Source organism: Falco punctatus, assembly GCF_963210335.1.
Source record: "Falco punctatus genome assembly, chromosome: 11".
Taxonomy (NCBI): domain Eukaryota; kingdom Metazoa; phylum Chordata; class Aves; order Falconiformes; family Falconidae; genus Falco; species Falco punctatus.
In genome coordinates, this window is record NC_137591.1 from 29109993 (window position 1) to 29124236 (window position 14244).

Here is a 14244-nt window from a genome sequence, read left to right on the forward strand (position 1 = left end):
CAAACAAAGCACTATTAATTCCCACCAAAACTCTTTTTTGGTTGTGGTTTGGTTTTGTATTATTATTTTTTTTTTTTAGTTTCTCCCCTTTTTTCAACCTAATCTCTCAGCATGAGTTCAACAGAAATTATTGCCTTAAACTACCTTTTCTCTGTAGTTAGCACTCTGCTGAGATTGCCTCCCCCTCATACAACCCCCCAAGGCTGATAGAAACATATGCATGTGTTTGGATTGGAAGAGCACGGCATGAGTTCTCATTAGATTAAGTAAAATACAACCAGAGCATAGACCTTACAGTAACTGTAATTCTGTACAACAAAACTGCACAATATATCGCACTGTATTATCAACTATTACTACAACCATTCAAAGAGCAATCTAGTTGAGCAATTGACAAAGTAACTCTTAGTGCTTAGCAAGCCAAGCACCCTCCACCCAGTCACCAGAGAAATAAAAGTTATTAAGAGAAGCACCTCCCACCAGCCTTCACTATGACAGGGCATGGATACACAAACAGCCTCATTGTAGCTTCCCCCAATGGAGAGCACTTAACCAAGAGCTTCCTAAAGCATGCTTGGAGCCTCAGACAAGGAACTGGACAGATGCACTCAGCTGTCACCATTCAGTTTAAAAAAAAAGAATCAGGTCATTACAAAACCACGAAGGGGGGCAAGTATGAAAAGAATGCTATGCTGTAAAAGGCAGAAGCTGACCAATAATTGATGAGAAGTCAGAAAGTTGAGGGAAGTAACCCTGTAGCTTGCTTATAAAGAGAAAGTTGCAAAAGTTCTCCAGCATTTTACTCATTAAAACAGATCAGCTAATTGCAGTCACTGAAACATGACAAAACCCAGCCCTGACCAAGTGACTTAACACACCATTCTCAACTGAGTTTAGGATGAACAAAAGGACTAGATTTTCAGACTGGACTGCAGATGCACAAAGGCAGCCTACGCATGACTTAACACCTAGCACCTACAAACCCCTTTTAATCAGTTTAAATCAGTGGGAAGTGTCAGTGACCAGCACTCTGCAGAAGTCAAACTACTGTCTAGACCTCAGATACCTATCACCTAAAACATAAAACTGCAATCCAAGCTTTGTTCAGTGGTTCACACAACAAAAGGGTCAAGTATCCAGGAATTCTCAGGAGCTTTGCAGTAGATTGAGGTTTTTACTTAGCTTTATAGCTATTACTGTAGCTTTGAGGCACCTTAAACAAACTTGCCAGCTGCCTAACTTAAGGTTTAAAACCTGAACTCCCCATGGTTTGGGAGAAACTTCAGTAATTAAAGTGCCATTGACTTCGCTGGTTTTCTTCAATTCTCTTTGCAGATAAGATATTACTTTGTCTACAGACTAGCATGTCTCAAAGCCAGTGGCCAGGAAAACAAAATAAATTAGAAACAAGAGACATTCCTGAAGAAACAAATCCAAGATCAAGTTGTTCCCTTGAAACCAACTAGTATTCCCTGGAACTTACAAAGCTCCATGTGCTTAATAGTCAGAGTGTTCTCTCTGGCATTTATTGCCAACACAGTGATTTGCAGTAGCTGTTTTGTTTGCAGAGTAAAGATAACAGGCTTGTTCTATCATGTCCTCACTAAGAATTATTCAGAGAAGGCAACGTATGAAAAAATTCAGAGCTGAATTTTAGGAGTTTCAGCACAAAAAGCAGTATGCCCTTTGCAAAAGACATTTAAATACACTTTAGTTAAATCTGTTGTAAGTTACACACCACCTATAGAGGTAAAAAAAAAAAAAAAAAAAGACTTGAACAGGAAAACATCTCAAAGGTGCAAGATATTTTTCTCTACCTTGTAAGTATATACTCCCTAATATTCACATAAGGCTGGCACAATTAGATTACTTCATCTTTACTATGGAATTAATTTTCTGCAATAAAATGAAGCAAGAGTGCAGAACGATTTGCCCTGAAGAACATGGACGCTACAAAACAATGGTTAACGAGGAGGGTGCAGTTCATTGTTAGCTAACTTCATTTAATTTAGGCATAAATCACCTTAACATAATTCAAAACAATGGCAGCTCAGACAGAGATTACATTAAAAATACTCAGTGCTGTTTTCTTTGACGATATTGCTCACTGACAGAAAGAATGGGTCAAAGGCTCAGGAAGGTCATCTCTACAGCCAGAGCGACAGAAGCTGTGGGATACAGGCTACACGCTACCCTTTATTCGATGGATAGCAGGACGCAGAGCATTTTAAAAACCAAATATGCCAGCATGCTAGCTGATAATCACACTGCCAAAAGTTAGGTAAGGGAAGTTCCATTTTATTTACAGGCCTCAAAGTTCATTCTTATCTTTGGACTTCAACCTATTGGGGTCAAGTGCAACAGAACGTATTTGATAATACTACCCCTCTCATGCAAAGTAGAAGAGAAGGCAAGGAGAGAAAGAGGGCCGTATAAGAGTCACTGCACTCAAGCTATAACTGAATAGGGATTTGTGCTCCAAATACACCACTCTCCAAAAGACCTTCAGGGTCAATTATCCCACTTCCCCCCACAAGCAAGCATTAGAGTGTACTTACCTCAGCTTCTGCTATTAGCTGCATTTTCCTTGTTATCACATGGTCAACATCAACCCGGCCTAAGGAAAGAAAGCAAATATGTTAACACTTGCATTTTCAGCAATGTGAGCTGCATGTCTGAAAACACAGAGAGCATAACATACAGTAGCTCAGTCACTGATTTTTCATTAGTGCTTCTGGCTTCTAATAAGGGAGGTTCAAAACAAAGAAAGAAATTCATAAGCTATGATGAAGTATTTTCAACATTTAGGATCCCAGCATAAGGCAGTCAACAGCTGATAACATGTTGGATTTTCGAAAGCTTTGTTTTCCATCAGCAACTCTGCAAATCTTCCCAAGGTCCCTAAACATATTCAGCCTTGAAACAGCAATTAGAACAACCCTTGGATATGACCTTCTAAGTGTGCTGATCTTTTATCAGAGCTTTATCTTATGCACAGTGAACTAGATGTTGTCTGTAGCTCTCTACATTGCCAATAGATGAGGCAGTCAAGTCACAACTACCTGTAAAATACCATAACCAGCTCTGAAGAAACACTAAATGGCAAGTTGGAAGGTTCAAACCTGGCTATTCCCACTCCTTTCACCCCCCAGAAGTGCTAGATATCAGTCTGAGTGTATTCTTCAATGTGTTTCATTGCTTAAGCAAACAGTCAGGTATAACCATGCCGTGAACATCATCTGACTTTCACCATTACTAATACCGCTGGCTAATATGTAAAGCCTCAAATATCACCTTTCTTTTGCATAAAGCACTACATACATCTGAGATGCCTCTGACATCAAGAGAAACAACATATACAAGTCAGACTTCAGACTAGTTGAGTTTTAAGACAAGGTTTGTCTGCAATGGTTACAGGGTGCTGGCAAGCCAGCTGGTGTTTCACTTCTTCGATAAGAACACCCCAAGATACTTTAAACAGACTCTTGCACGTGAAGGAAAAGCAAGATTAAAGCAGCAGTATCCACCCCCCAAAATACTAGTCAGGTTTAAAGACAGCAACAAACGTTGTGCTTGTCGTTTGGCAACTACAGCTACAACAGTACCTTACACATTAACACACGGTTAGCATTACAACTTGCACGCTCAGTTTCTAAGACAACATTACCACTTTTAGAAAAAGAAGGTTCTGAACTGATTCCCTAGTAACATTTCCAGGGAAGCATGAGCTAATGGATTTGCCATAGAAGTGCCAGTGTTGTGCTGCTGTGTGACAAGAAAAACAGATTTATAGCAATATCGCAGTTTATAATGCAGCCTCCTTGTCTTGTCCTCCTTTTATGTGCACAGCCTATGTACACAAAACGTAGTATGTTGCTCTAATAGAAGCAAGTGCTTCTATGATGCACACCAGTATGAAGGTGCTCTCATGAGCAGTTATTAGAAGTTTGGGTAGATCTGCTTCAGAGATGACTCCAATTCCAATATTGGGGAAGAGTTAAATGAAACAAGAAAAGAAGAGACTATCTTCAATGAAACTACACTCAGTTGTTCAAATTAATTCCTCCCCCCCCCCCCCCGCCCCAGGAAGAAGATTGGGTTTTTTGTCCATAAAAACTGCTACACAAGCTATAGACTTAAGAACAGGCCAGCAACAACAGCCTATTACTTAGCAGCCTTGCAATGCAACAACAAACAAGGAAACTGCTTAACACTATGAATTTTTGGCTGCCTGCAAAGATCCATTTTTACAAAAATAGAATTCCTGGTTGCTAAGCATCTCACCTCCAAGACAAATAAATTACCTCAGCACTTAAATTCATCATGCTGTTACACTTGCTGAACAGCAGCAGTTTGGAAAACAGTTTGAGTATAAAACACCGCTAGAGGGTCCCTCGTCCCACTCAGTCCCACTCAGCTCGTCTCAGATTCTCCCCCAATAAATTAAAAAAAAATTTTTAAATCAGGTTTTTCCAGAAGCAGCAGAACTGTATCCTGTCTGTATCATCTCAATGGCTCTAATCCCTCACTGTGCCACTCCACAACTGTATTCACAGCTCCCTCTCCTACACCGAGAACCACTTTGCGCTTACCTGTTAGAAAGCAGACCAGACAGAGCTACTGAGCTCAAAGCACAACCAACCTTTTCCTGTAGAAAGGTAAGAATTTGTGTCTTTTATCCAGCTGTGAGCCTTCAAGACACTATCAAGTTTGCTTGAAGCTGTTCAACATGGCCAAAGAGGACAGGACACATGAAACTTAAGGGGTTACACTATTTCCTTTGTAAGCTAAGCTAAAAATAAATAACGACTGCTCTGACCATTTATTTCCTGTCAGATCTTGCATTCAAAGCCTCAGTTATAATAACTACCCAGGAGTGGCTCACTTTGGAAATGAAACAACCTTTTTGATTTAAAATGCCTTAATGATGGATATACCAGTTTTACAGATACCTAATGGACAGCCCTAATGGTTGGAGGAAATGAGACCAGTCTCTGACCTGCTGACACTGCAATTGCTAAATGGTATGCAGTGTCCCTCCTATCACTTTATTCACCCACACGCCAGTGTGTATGCACAGCATCTTTCAAAAGGCTTTAAAATCAAGATCTCCGTGTCTTCAGTATACACATCACCTATAACAAAATAAAAGCACCTGCAAGCTTGTTGCTTCTTTCCCAGAACAGAGAGTCCCGTGTAGAAGAAAATCCACCCCAAAACAACAACTCATTCTGCTGTGTTGCATTGCCCCATAAACTCAAGCTGCTTCACAAGGCAGATACCAGAGAACACAAACTCATCATCTTCTTGCATCACTCATCTTCTGTTGTGCAAGCTGCTACTAATATTCTGTGAGGTCATTCACGAAAAGAACCATCACGTGATTTTGAGTCTAAAAGGAATTATGCACTGCTGAGAAGTCCAAATCCTCATTTTTCTTTGACACTGAAAATGAAGTCTGGATCCCTCTGTGTCACTTTGGGATTGCAAAGGCAACACCATTACAAAAATGGACTCAAGGCTTCACAACACAAGCAATGTTATTAAAATACACATCTTAGCATTTAAAACAAGATGGGATACAACTTAAGAAAATGGGAAATATATTTAAAGTGATAAGGAAGAAAATCTTCTTTGAAGACTAGTATGAAATACTAGCAAGTTTCACAGGAGACTGTTTCACAGGCTTTGCTTTGGAAGAGCTTTACTCACAGGGAGAAGTTCTAGCTTAATGGGAGTCATGTTCCTTTCCCAAAGACATTGATAAGATCTTTCGCTGACCACTTGTTTTGGGCTTGTAGAAACGGATCTTGTAGGATGCAATAGCCCTGCACAGCCCAAATTCCAAGCAGGTTCAACAGGCAGAAGGGGGGTGGGGGGAGCGGGGGAGAAAAGAAAAGAAAAAGAAAGAGCAATTTAAGTGTAAGCTTTGTTTCCATAGGAAACCAGGATAACAAGAGATCACTTGAAGATTGAGAACCAACACTTATTGCTGAAAACTTGAGCATCTTAGGTTTCACAAAAGACTTACACACTATCTTTCTTAAAGGATCCCATTGTCCTTTTTTCAGCCTACTCTAGCATATGTTACAGATAAGTGACATTTGAGATGACTAGAGAAGTGTCCCATTCGTATGATCTGATAGTGCCGCAGCTGGGGATCCAACAAAACCAGCTTCTACATGAGACACTAACCAGCACTCTACTAAGCAAGCTCTCAAAAACTAACTGTGTTTAAAAGCATTCATTTTATTTAACCGCTACACTCTGCAATTACCACTGAGGGCACAAGTGGGAATAAGTCATTTGAGTAATGCTGTGGCTTGCGTGCAGTGTTACAGTTCCAGCCTGCAGCCCAGCACTCAAACCTGTTGCCACTCAAACTGTTCCTGCATTGTGGCAGTAAGCTCATTACTGAGCAGTCAGAACCACGCAGGGAGACTACTGCTATCTAAATCCCTGCACAGCATTCAAGACAAAAATGCCCTTCACAGAGAGGCTAGGAAAAGCACACAAACAGGCTTTAGTTTATTGACACTTAAAAAAAAACTAACAAACAAAAAAAAAAAAATCAAAAAAAGACATGCTTCTCAAAACAACCAAGCACACCACCCAGTTCAGAAGCATTTTCCCCTAAGGATGTCCGGATCTGTTTAGCTTCAGGATCTTCATGGAAAATCACAGATACAAACTGTACCAACACTGTCCTTCTCTACAACAGTTTGAAAATACTATCTTCATTATTTCTTGATCAGACAACTTGCCATTCAAGATGTTAAATCAACATAGGCAGAAAGATTTCATTACTGTCAGATACCTGGATTGAACGGCTCCCTCCAAAAACACTGAAGATGTTATCTGAAGGAAAGCAATGCTAAAGCCAACCTAGTGTGTGGCTACAGCACGAAGAGGGAGTCTTCCATATACAACATATGCTAATAATTTAATGCTAATAAGCCTTATTCTTACTTACAGTTATTTATTTGGCCATTCAGCAGATAAGATGCAAGTTATGACTAGATTGCTTCCAGAGCTCAGCTGATCTGCCTCAAGAATGCACAGGCCATAGGTCACTGCACCACAGTTGGGCAACAAATTCAGTTTAAAGTCATTTCTGCAGGGACATGGGACCCAAACAGCCTCTTCACTAGCAGGAAGAAACACCAGCGTTGTCTTAGGTCATGCCACCATGTCCACAGGCACTTCAGAAGTAACTGCTCAGCCTTCACCAAACCCCCAGGTTGCAAAACGTGAGATCACCTAGAATTACCAGAACCTAGCTAGTCTCAGACAAGACAGCTCTGTTTGATCCATCAGCCAGAAACACATCCAAGATACTCAATTCAAGTGGCTTTATGCCAAATTCACTAATCTGTAAGAAATAGCCCGTTGATACAATGAACAATTACTGCTGTGAGTCAGACTGCAAACCCTAAAGCTTCCAAATTGCTCCCGGTTTCAGGGCTCCCTCCTCCTCCATCTATCACCAGGCACACACACAATTCATGCAGCGACATGAACTTTTGCACTGCAAATGATCAAAAGTAACCTCTTCACTGGAAGATAACAACCCCTTTCTAAGATCAGCATTACCAAACAGGCTTACTCACACCAAAGATGCCACACAGACTGTTTGCAGATTACTCTTCAGAGACACTTTTAATCCTTTTCTGATTTCTGAGGAAACAAGGGCAGACTCCAAAGGCAACAGTTCACTGTTTTGGATAGTCTCACCTTAGCATTTTGGAGGCACTCAGAAGCACACTCAAGAGCCACATCCTCTCTAACTTTAGAAGGTCTGCCCATGCAGTTTCTATTATGCTCGTTCCAGGTACTTTTTCCTGAAACTGGTACTGCCTGATACCAATATCCCATTAAGCAGAAAAGTCTTATATTTTTTATGTATCTCCAGCTGAAAACGTATAAGCCTGATTTTTTTTTTTTTGACAGGGGATTATTGCTGCCTAGATCACCTGTTGACTCTATGCCAGGACCAAATTAGTTGTTTAATTATGACACTGGAGACAATTCAAGAAGTGATATATGAGACCTGTCAAAGTGAAATTACAGAGTGAATAATTAGAAGATACAAACACACCAAGAGACAGAATTCTTCTGGCAATCTCAAAGCTATGAATATTTCCACATCGCTATAAAATTTTGGGGTACCAGAGTACAAACTATTCAGTCATAGAACTCAAGAAATGAGACAGCTTTCAGAAGCACTGATGAGGCAAGAAAAACAATAACCTAACCTATACAAAGAGTCAGACCTAATGTAGCTCTGAAGCCAATACATGCATTAAAATTACTCCTCTAAGCAGATCAGCCAATGCACTTGAGTTTTAATGAAGAAAGGATTAATGGCCTAGAAGTTTCTGTAGAATGTTCACACTTCTGGAAACAATTGGCCCTTGACACATTAACTCTTAAATTAAAAAGCAGATTGCATTTGCTAATCGGGGAGGATTAAGGGTGGGAAATCACATTAGTCATTTAGTTTTCCTGCAGAAATAATACTTGCATACAGGAGACCGTCTTGACCTGGTTAGAATCCCTTGACTGCAATACACATGCATCTTGTCTAAAATTCTACACAACACCCAGTGTTAAGATGCTATGGTATAAAAAGGAAGTTGCCAGACAGCAGATCATTAGCCTTATGCGGCCTTTGTACACATCAGGAGTAATGCCTTAGAAAGAGCTATTCAGAAGTGAATAACTAGGACAAAAGAAAGTGAGGAAAGTCTATGGCTACTGCTTTTGAGAAATTCTTCCACCTCAGCTGTGCTTTCACAGAAAGCCCTACCAAGTTATGCAAGCACACTGGACTACAACAAGAGGCCACTATCTGGAACATGGGAACACTTCAACTTTATAAGGCTTCAACCTTTGTTTCACAGAGGTCCTGATCTAACCCCCCTATACGGAGGAATTCCTGACCATCTTCCTCCTGGGCCTATAATGTGGTCAGGCAGGCTCATGCCTCCCACCTCCCTGCAGTATTCCTGTTGTGCCCATCACTGTGCTGAGCAAAAAGTCTGCAAAAACTTAACGCTTCAGTCCTTCTGACACTTCTGTTGAATTGGCAGCAACCCTGGAAGATAAGAGGGTACCTCATCTTCATTAATCAGGATTCCTCCCCACTGTCCTTGCTGTCCTTCACTGTAGTTTGTACTGTATTAAAACAAGACTGCACTGATCTGAGCCAACCCACCAGGCACGTGTACATGCATGAAAGCTCGGTACACTTTCAAGAGATGTTTACTTGCTGTGCACGCACAGTATCTTACCTGCAGTGACATTATGCCACATCTCTGAGGTATTACAATGAAAGGCTCTTAAAGACAAGCACACCCACCTATCAAGTCCTAATTAGCACAGCTATATTTGCTCTTTACCCACGAGCCTGAAAGAACTCAAACTCATGCAGAAAAGTTAAAGTGTTTCCATATGTAGAAAGGTAGAAGTCTGCTTCAAAACTCATCATAACTGTTTCCCAGTAGCCCTCAACTCCGTGCAATTTTCTAAAAGCAGCATTAATGGAACAGTCCCATTCGATTCAATTAAAATGATCATACCACCAACAGCTTAAAATCCCAGTTCTCTAAGCAGTTTGTGGGATGGCTTTCTCTCCAACGTGTTTTTTTTGCAAGAAAAAATCTGACTTGTACCAAACTTAAATTTGCCCCAACTCCCATTTCAGCTGAAGGAAGTACTATGAAATAGCGACAGTATTCTGAAGCATACCAGTAAGAGTTACCTCCCTGAGTCACTGGCACTTTGGAACTTATACTCATGTGGCACATGGTGATAAACCAGTTAAGCTTTTTACTTATTCTGTCTCCCAAAGAGACAGGAAACAAGCTGTATTTCATCACTAACCTCCTTATCACTGGCTGGAATGTGGTATAGCATAACCTAGGAATTAGAGACAGTCACAATGTCCACAGGCAAACCCACGCATACTGCCACAACCATCCCTGCAGCTCAAGGGACAGGACAGAGGCAGCAGTGACCCTTCCACAAAGCCAACTATAAGCCACATATTTTTTTAAGGTAACCACAACAGACATGAATACAAACCTAAATGTTTTATTGTTCTATTTTATGGCATCCAACGTTGAGACTGGATAGAAGGGAGCTGTTCTGACATTAACAGGGCCCACAGGAGCACAGAATCATCCTTTGTGCCATTCTACCTCCATCTGTCTGCCAGGACAGATACACCAGCTTAGCCTGGTATGTTAAAGACCATTTTATTCAATCTTGAAGGAGCCACATACTTTAAGCTTGTAAAGGAACAAAGATGAACTCCCCAGAAAAAGTGTTTGTCAGGATGACTCAGAATTGTTTTCAAGATGCATTTGCACCATTTAGGGCATTAAAGCATCTCCTCCTCATGACACACATTTGTCCTGTGACAATCACTTTCTTTAATCTAGATCCCTGTAAGCACTGCAGTGTGCAGCCCTGAGGGGAAGTTCTGCAGGACAGCACTCCAAACAACCTAAACCTGCTGAAGAGGTGCAGCTGGTACACAGGGAGCTCCACCTTGGCAGCCTTTCTATGAGCAGAAAAGCTGAAATGAAAGAGCAAAGAGGCAAGAGCCATAAGCTAGAGAGCACACCTTAGAGGAGATCACATGCCAGAGATGCAACTAATCCTGAGCAAAAAAGTCTCACCGTTGCTTGAGCTTTGAAATGATCTTTCAGTCTCAGGTCTCCTCTGTGTTTCTTCATTCTCAGGGGTCTTGCAGGTTGTACTGGAGCCAGACTGGCGTTTTCTTACACAGTCTTCACCTGCCATTGTTGCCTAGCTAGACCAGAAAAGGACAGCAAATAATTAATGAAAAAAATATTTACTCTTTACATTGTTCAAGAGTAAATTTACACAGCCTTCTAACACTGAAGTCAGACTTTCTTCCCTCCACATGACTTCAGAGCAAGGGTAAGGGAAATAAAGCACTTGTATTAGTCATTTACTGTAGATCACACTTCCTCTCCCTTACTACAAGCAGTAAAGGAACAAAGTAACCAGGCAAGATCCCCCACCACTACCAAAGTGACTCTCCACAGCTCCCTCTGTTACCTACAGACCCTCCAAGTATTTAAAATAACATAAGTCTTTGTGAAATCTTTAAAAGGCCCTCACAAATCCTTTCTGACAGTCAGCTGGACAGCAAAATTTGTCTTTGGAGAGATCTGGTAGCTTTGCTTTGCAGAATCACCCGCATTATTTTGTCTGAGCCAAGCCCCTTCCTGTCAAGTTTTCAATTCTTACTGAAAGAGCAGCTTCCTCGTACTCTGCTTAGCCAGACAACAATTGCATTGCAAACCATGGAAAAACAGGAAGAGAATCAGGTTTGAACTACGCCTGATTCAATGACAAAGGTCACTGCTGGGGACAGAGCTGCTAGTAGGGAACACCTGAAGCACCACAGCCAGGCTGAAAGAAAAAAATTCTCTGTTAATGGAAAGGGGAGAAGACCAGAACTTGGTCACAAAGTGACATTCCAACATGCTCTCCATGAAGTTCAATAAGATCTCAGAGATGTAGCTACAACCAGGGACAATTTTCAGAACCAGACTTCCAGAAAATCACACAGGCATGTATGTAACCACATTTGCAAACTAACACTTTTCCTTTTTGATATATTTTTTCACCTTAGCACAAACTCTTAAATACATGTTTTGTGCTAGTGAACAGAATACATGCACCAGCACAGATAAACTATTAGAGTAGGCAAGGAAAATTCACGCGCTTTTAGAGAAACTAAGAAAGCAGAACAATTATTTAAGGATGGATTTCCTCAGAATACTGAGACTGGCACTTCTGCAAAAGGGAAGTAAGACTATGATCAGGCATTTTCCTGAGTCTTCTTGTGCTTGTCCTTCTAGTAGAACAGTCTCCCATTCTCCTTTCAGGCACCACAGCACATAGGTGGGGAAAAACCTTCTGCAACACCAAACAACAAATCACCAATTCAATCACCAACACCATTTCTTGCAGCATTGCCTCTTGGCTCTGTCTCAAGAGATCACAGCAGGTCTACAATCTATTGAACAAAAAGACCACAAGTCACAAAGTTCTCAGCTGGCCTTGTGCAACACCTGATAGCTCATTCTGTCAGAGTTTACATAATGCAAAAAGCATTCACGTGAATAAGAGAAAGAACCAGGGAAGAATATGGTAAATCTTCCTACAGTAACTACACTCAGCAGCACAGAAAGGTAGCTGGTGGGACATAGCTACTTCCTACCAGCTCTGTATACAGTTATTGCTGCAACCCTCTTGCCTTTAAACACAAATCAGTCACTGTCATGGACACATTACTCCTTCCACCTCTCAGCCTTCCCACAAGCTTCTAGGTACAGACACAGCTGCATCATGCTAGAGCAAAGGATCATTTTGCCCACCAGGGTCTTACAACTACATAGAGATCCTGGACAGGCAAACATTTCAATCTTTCTGCTCTTACACAAGAGAGATGCCCAAAACCCTATCAAAGGATAAGAATGGATCACACAGTACGGTTTATGGAACAGCGGAGGGGGAAACTGAGCTGCCTTATAAAATCATGCACTAACAAGCTATTCCTCAGGTCACTAGTGAGCCTCTCCACTGCCTCCTGATCCAAGTTAAGCTGTTCTTGTGGGCCACATCTGTCCTTAAAGGTGCAGTTTTTCCAACTCTTAACAGAGTTTAACTCCTAGTACACTTTTCAACTTCTTCAAGAGGTGAAGGCGGCACTCCCTCTCCAGTGCAGAGTGGTTAAGCGTATCTCACTGAAGGGCTAACAGAAAGGAATTAAAAATAAAGTTTCAGGATGAGGGAAAGAAAAATCATGTGTGTGAGAAAAAAAAAGTTAAAAGCAATTAACTTAAAGACTTACTCAATTCAGATAGGCTAAATGATCACAACAAAGCATTTTCCACACTGAAACCAGAACTGTGCTAGGGGAAATCTTATGAAAACAAGCATTTTTCTAGTCTACTTCCCATATGAAGAGAGGTATAAGTTACAGTACCTAAGCAACTATCAGCACATCAGTGCACAGAAGGCATTAGACCCTCCCTCTAATCTCTGTTATAACTAAACCAATCACGACACAATGCCAGGGTAACTCCAAAATGCTCATCATCCCCTTCAAAAAAAGGAAATCGCTCCTTACAATTAATGAACAGTCATTCTGCTCACCCCACTCCAAGCACTTGGAGGACATCTGGAACCATAAACACATCCTGTTATCAGATTTCCCAGCAGAAACGCCCTGGTCCTATAGGCATGACTGCATTACGGTACTCATAAAATGTCTCAGAAACCTTGAATTTCTCTGTCTTCACTTTTGAAACATTGGTAATTATAAGCATGCCTTAGGAGAAAAGCAATATCCTATAGGAAGTACACCGCATTTCAAAAGGCTTGGAAGCACCGTGAGGGCACACTTTCTACCTCCAATACCGCTTACACTAAATAATAACTTATCCCAAACACCTTTCCCATCTCCAAGGTTTTTCTTCAGCTCTTGGGGGTAACATTAAATAGCAAACTCTGCGGGCTACATCCTCGGTATCAGCAGAGCTCTTCACGAACTAGGCTGGTACCAAAACAAAGTTAAGGTCATTGCACAGCTCAACCGCAACGCGCCAAACACTCCGCAGGAAAAAAAAAAAAAAAAGAAAAAAAAGACGGAAAGCTGCAGATAACAACGGAAGCTGCTTAAAGCACTGCCGAGGCTCCAGCACACCCGAGACCACGAAGTCGGTTCCCTTCCTCACTAACTCCCTGGAAACAAGCACGGAAGTGTTACGCGGTGGTGGCCGCTGTCAGCAGAGAGACACCCCCCCTCCCCCCCAGCCCAGGCCCTGAGGGCGGCCGGTGGCCTGCGGAGCGCTGCCCGCCCCCCTCCAGCCGCCCGGCCCTCCGAAGGGCGCCGGGCACAGCCGCCCCCCCGCTGCCTCCCCGCGCCGGGGGGACGCCGGTGCCGCTGGGGGCGGGCCGGGCCTAAAGCCGGCGGCGGGACGGAGCGGAGCCGCTGCCGCGGAGCCGGGCGAACCGGTGCCGGTGCCGTAGGGGGAAGTGGCGGCCGCCCTCGCCCCGCGGGAGCGTCACCTCAGGGCGACCGAGCCGCTGCCTCCGCGCGCGCCGGCTCCCCGCGACCGCTTCCCGCCTCCGCCGCGCGCCCGCGCGCCAGGGCCTCTTCCCGGGGCTCGCGGACGTCACCGCGCAGGGGGGAGGGGG

At 42.5% G+C, this 14244-nt stretch overlaps 1 protein-coding gene across 3 annotated transcripts in view; it reads right to left on the reverse strand.

The window, feature by feature from the left end:
* The window catches only part of SOAT1 (sterol O-acyltransferase 1), a 29966-nt gene extending 15722 nt beyond the window's left edge, over positions 1-14244 (reverse strand). For 2 of the 3 annotated variants that reach the window (XR_013931084.1, XM_080406596.1), the window contains exons 1-3: positions 14116-14237; positions 10686-10819; positions 2559-2617 (exon numbers count right to left, since the gene is read on the reverse strand). Coding sequence is in view for 2 of the 3 variants with exons in the window: in XM_080406596.1 (XP_080262722.1) it covers positions 2559-2617; positions 10686-10809 (183 nt within the window). In the remaining variant the exon portion in view is untranslated. Of the gene's footprint in view, positions 1-2558; positions 2618-10685; positions 10820-14115 lie in introns of all 3 variants that reach the window. The other variant, XM_080406597.1, reaches the window with a different exon arrangement.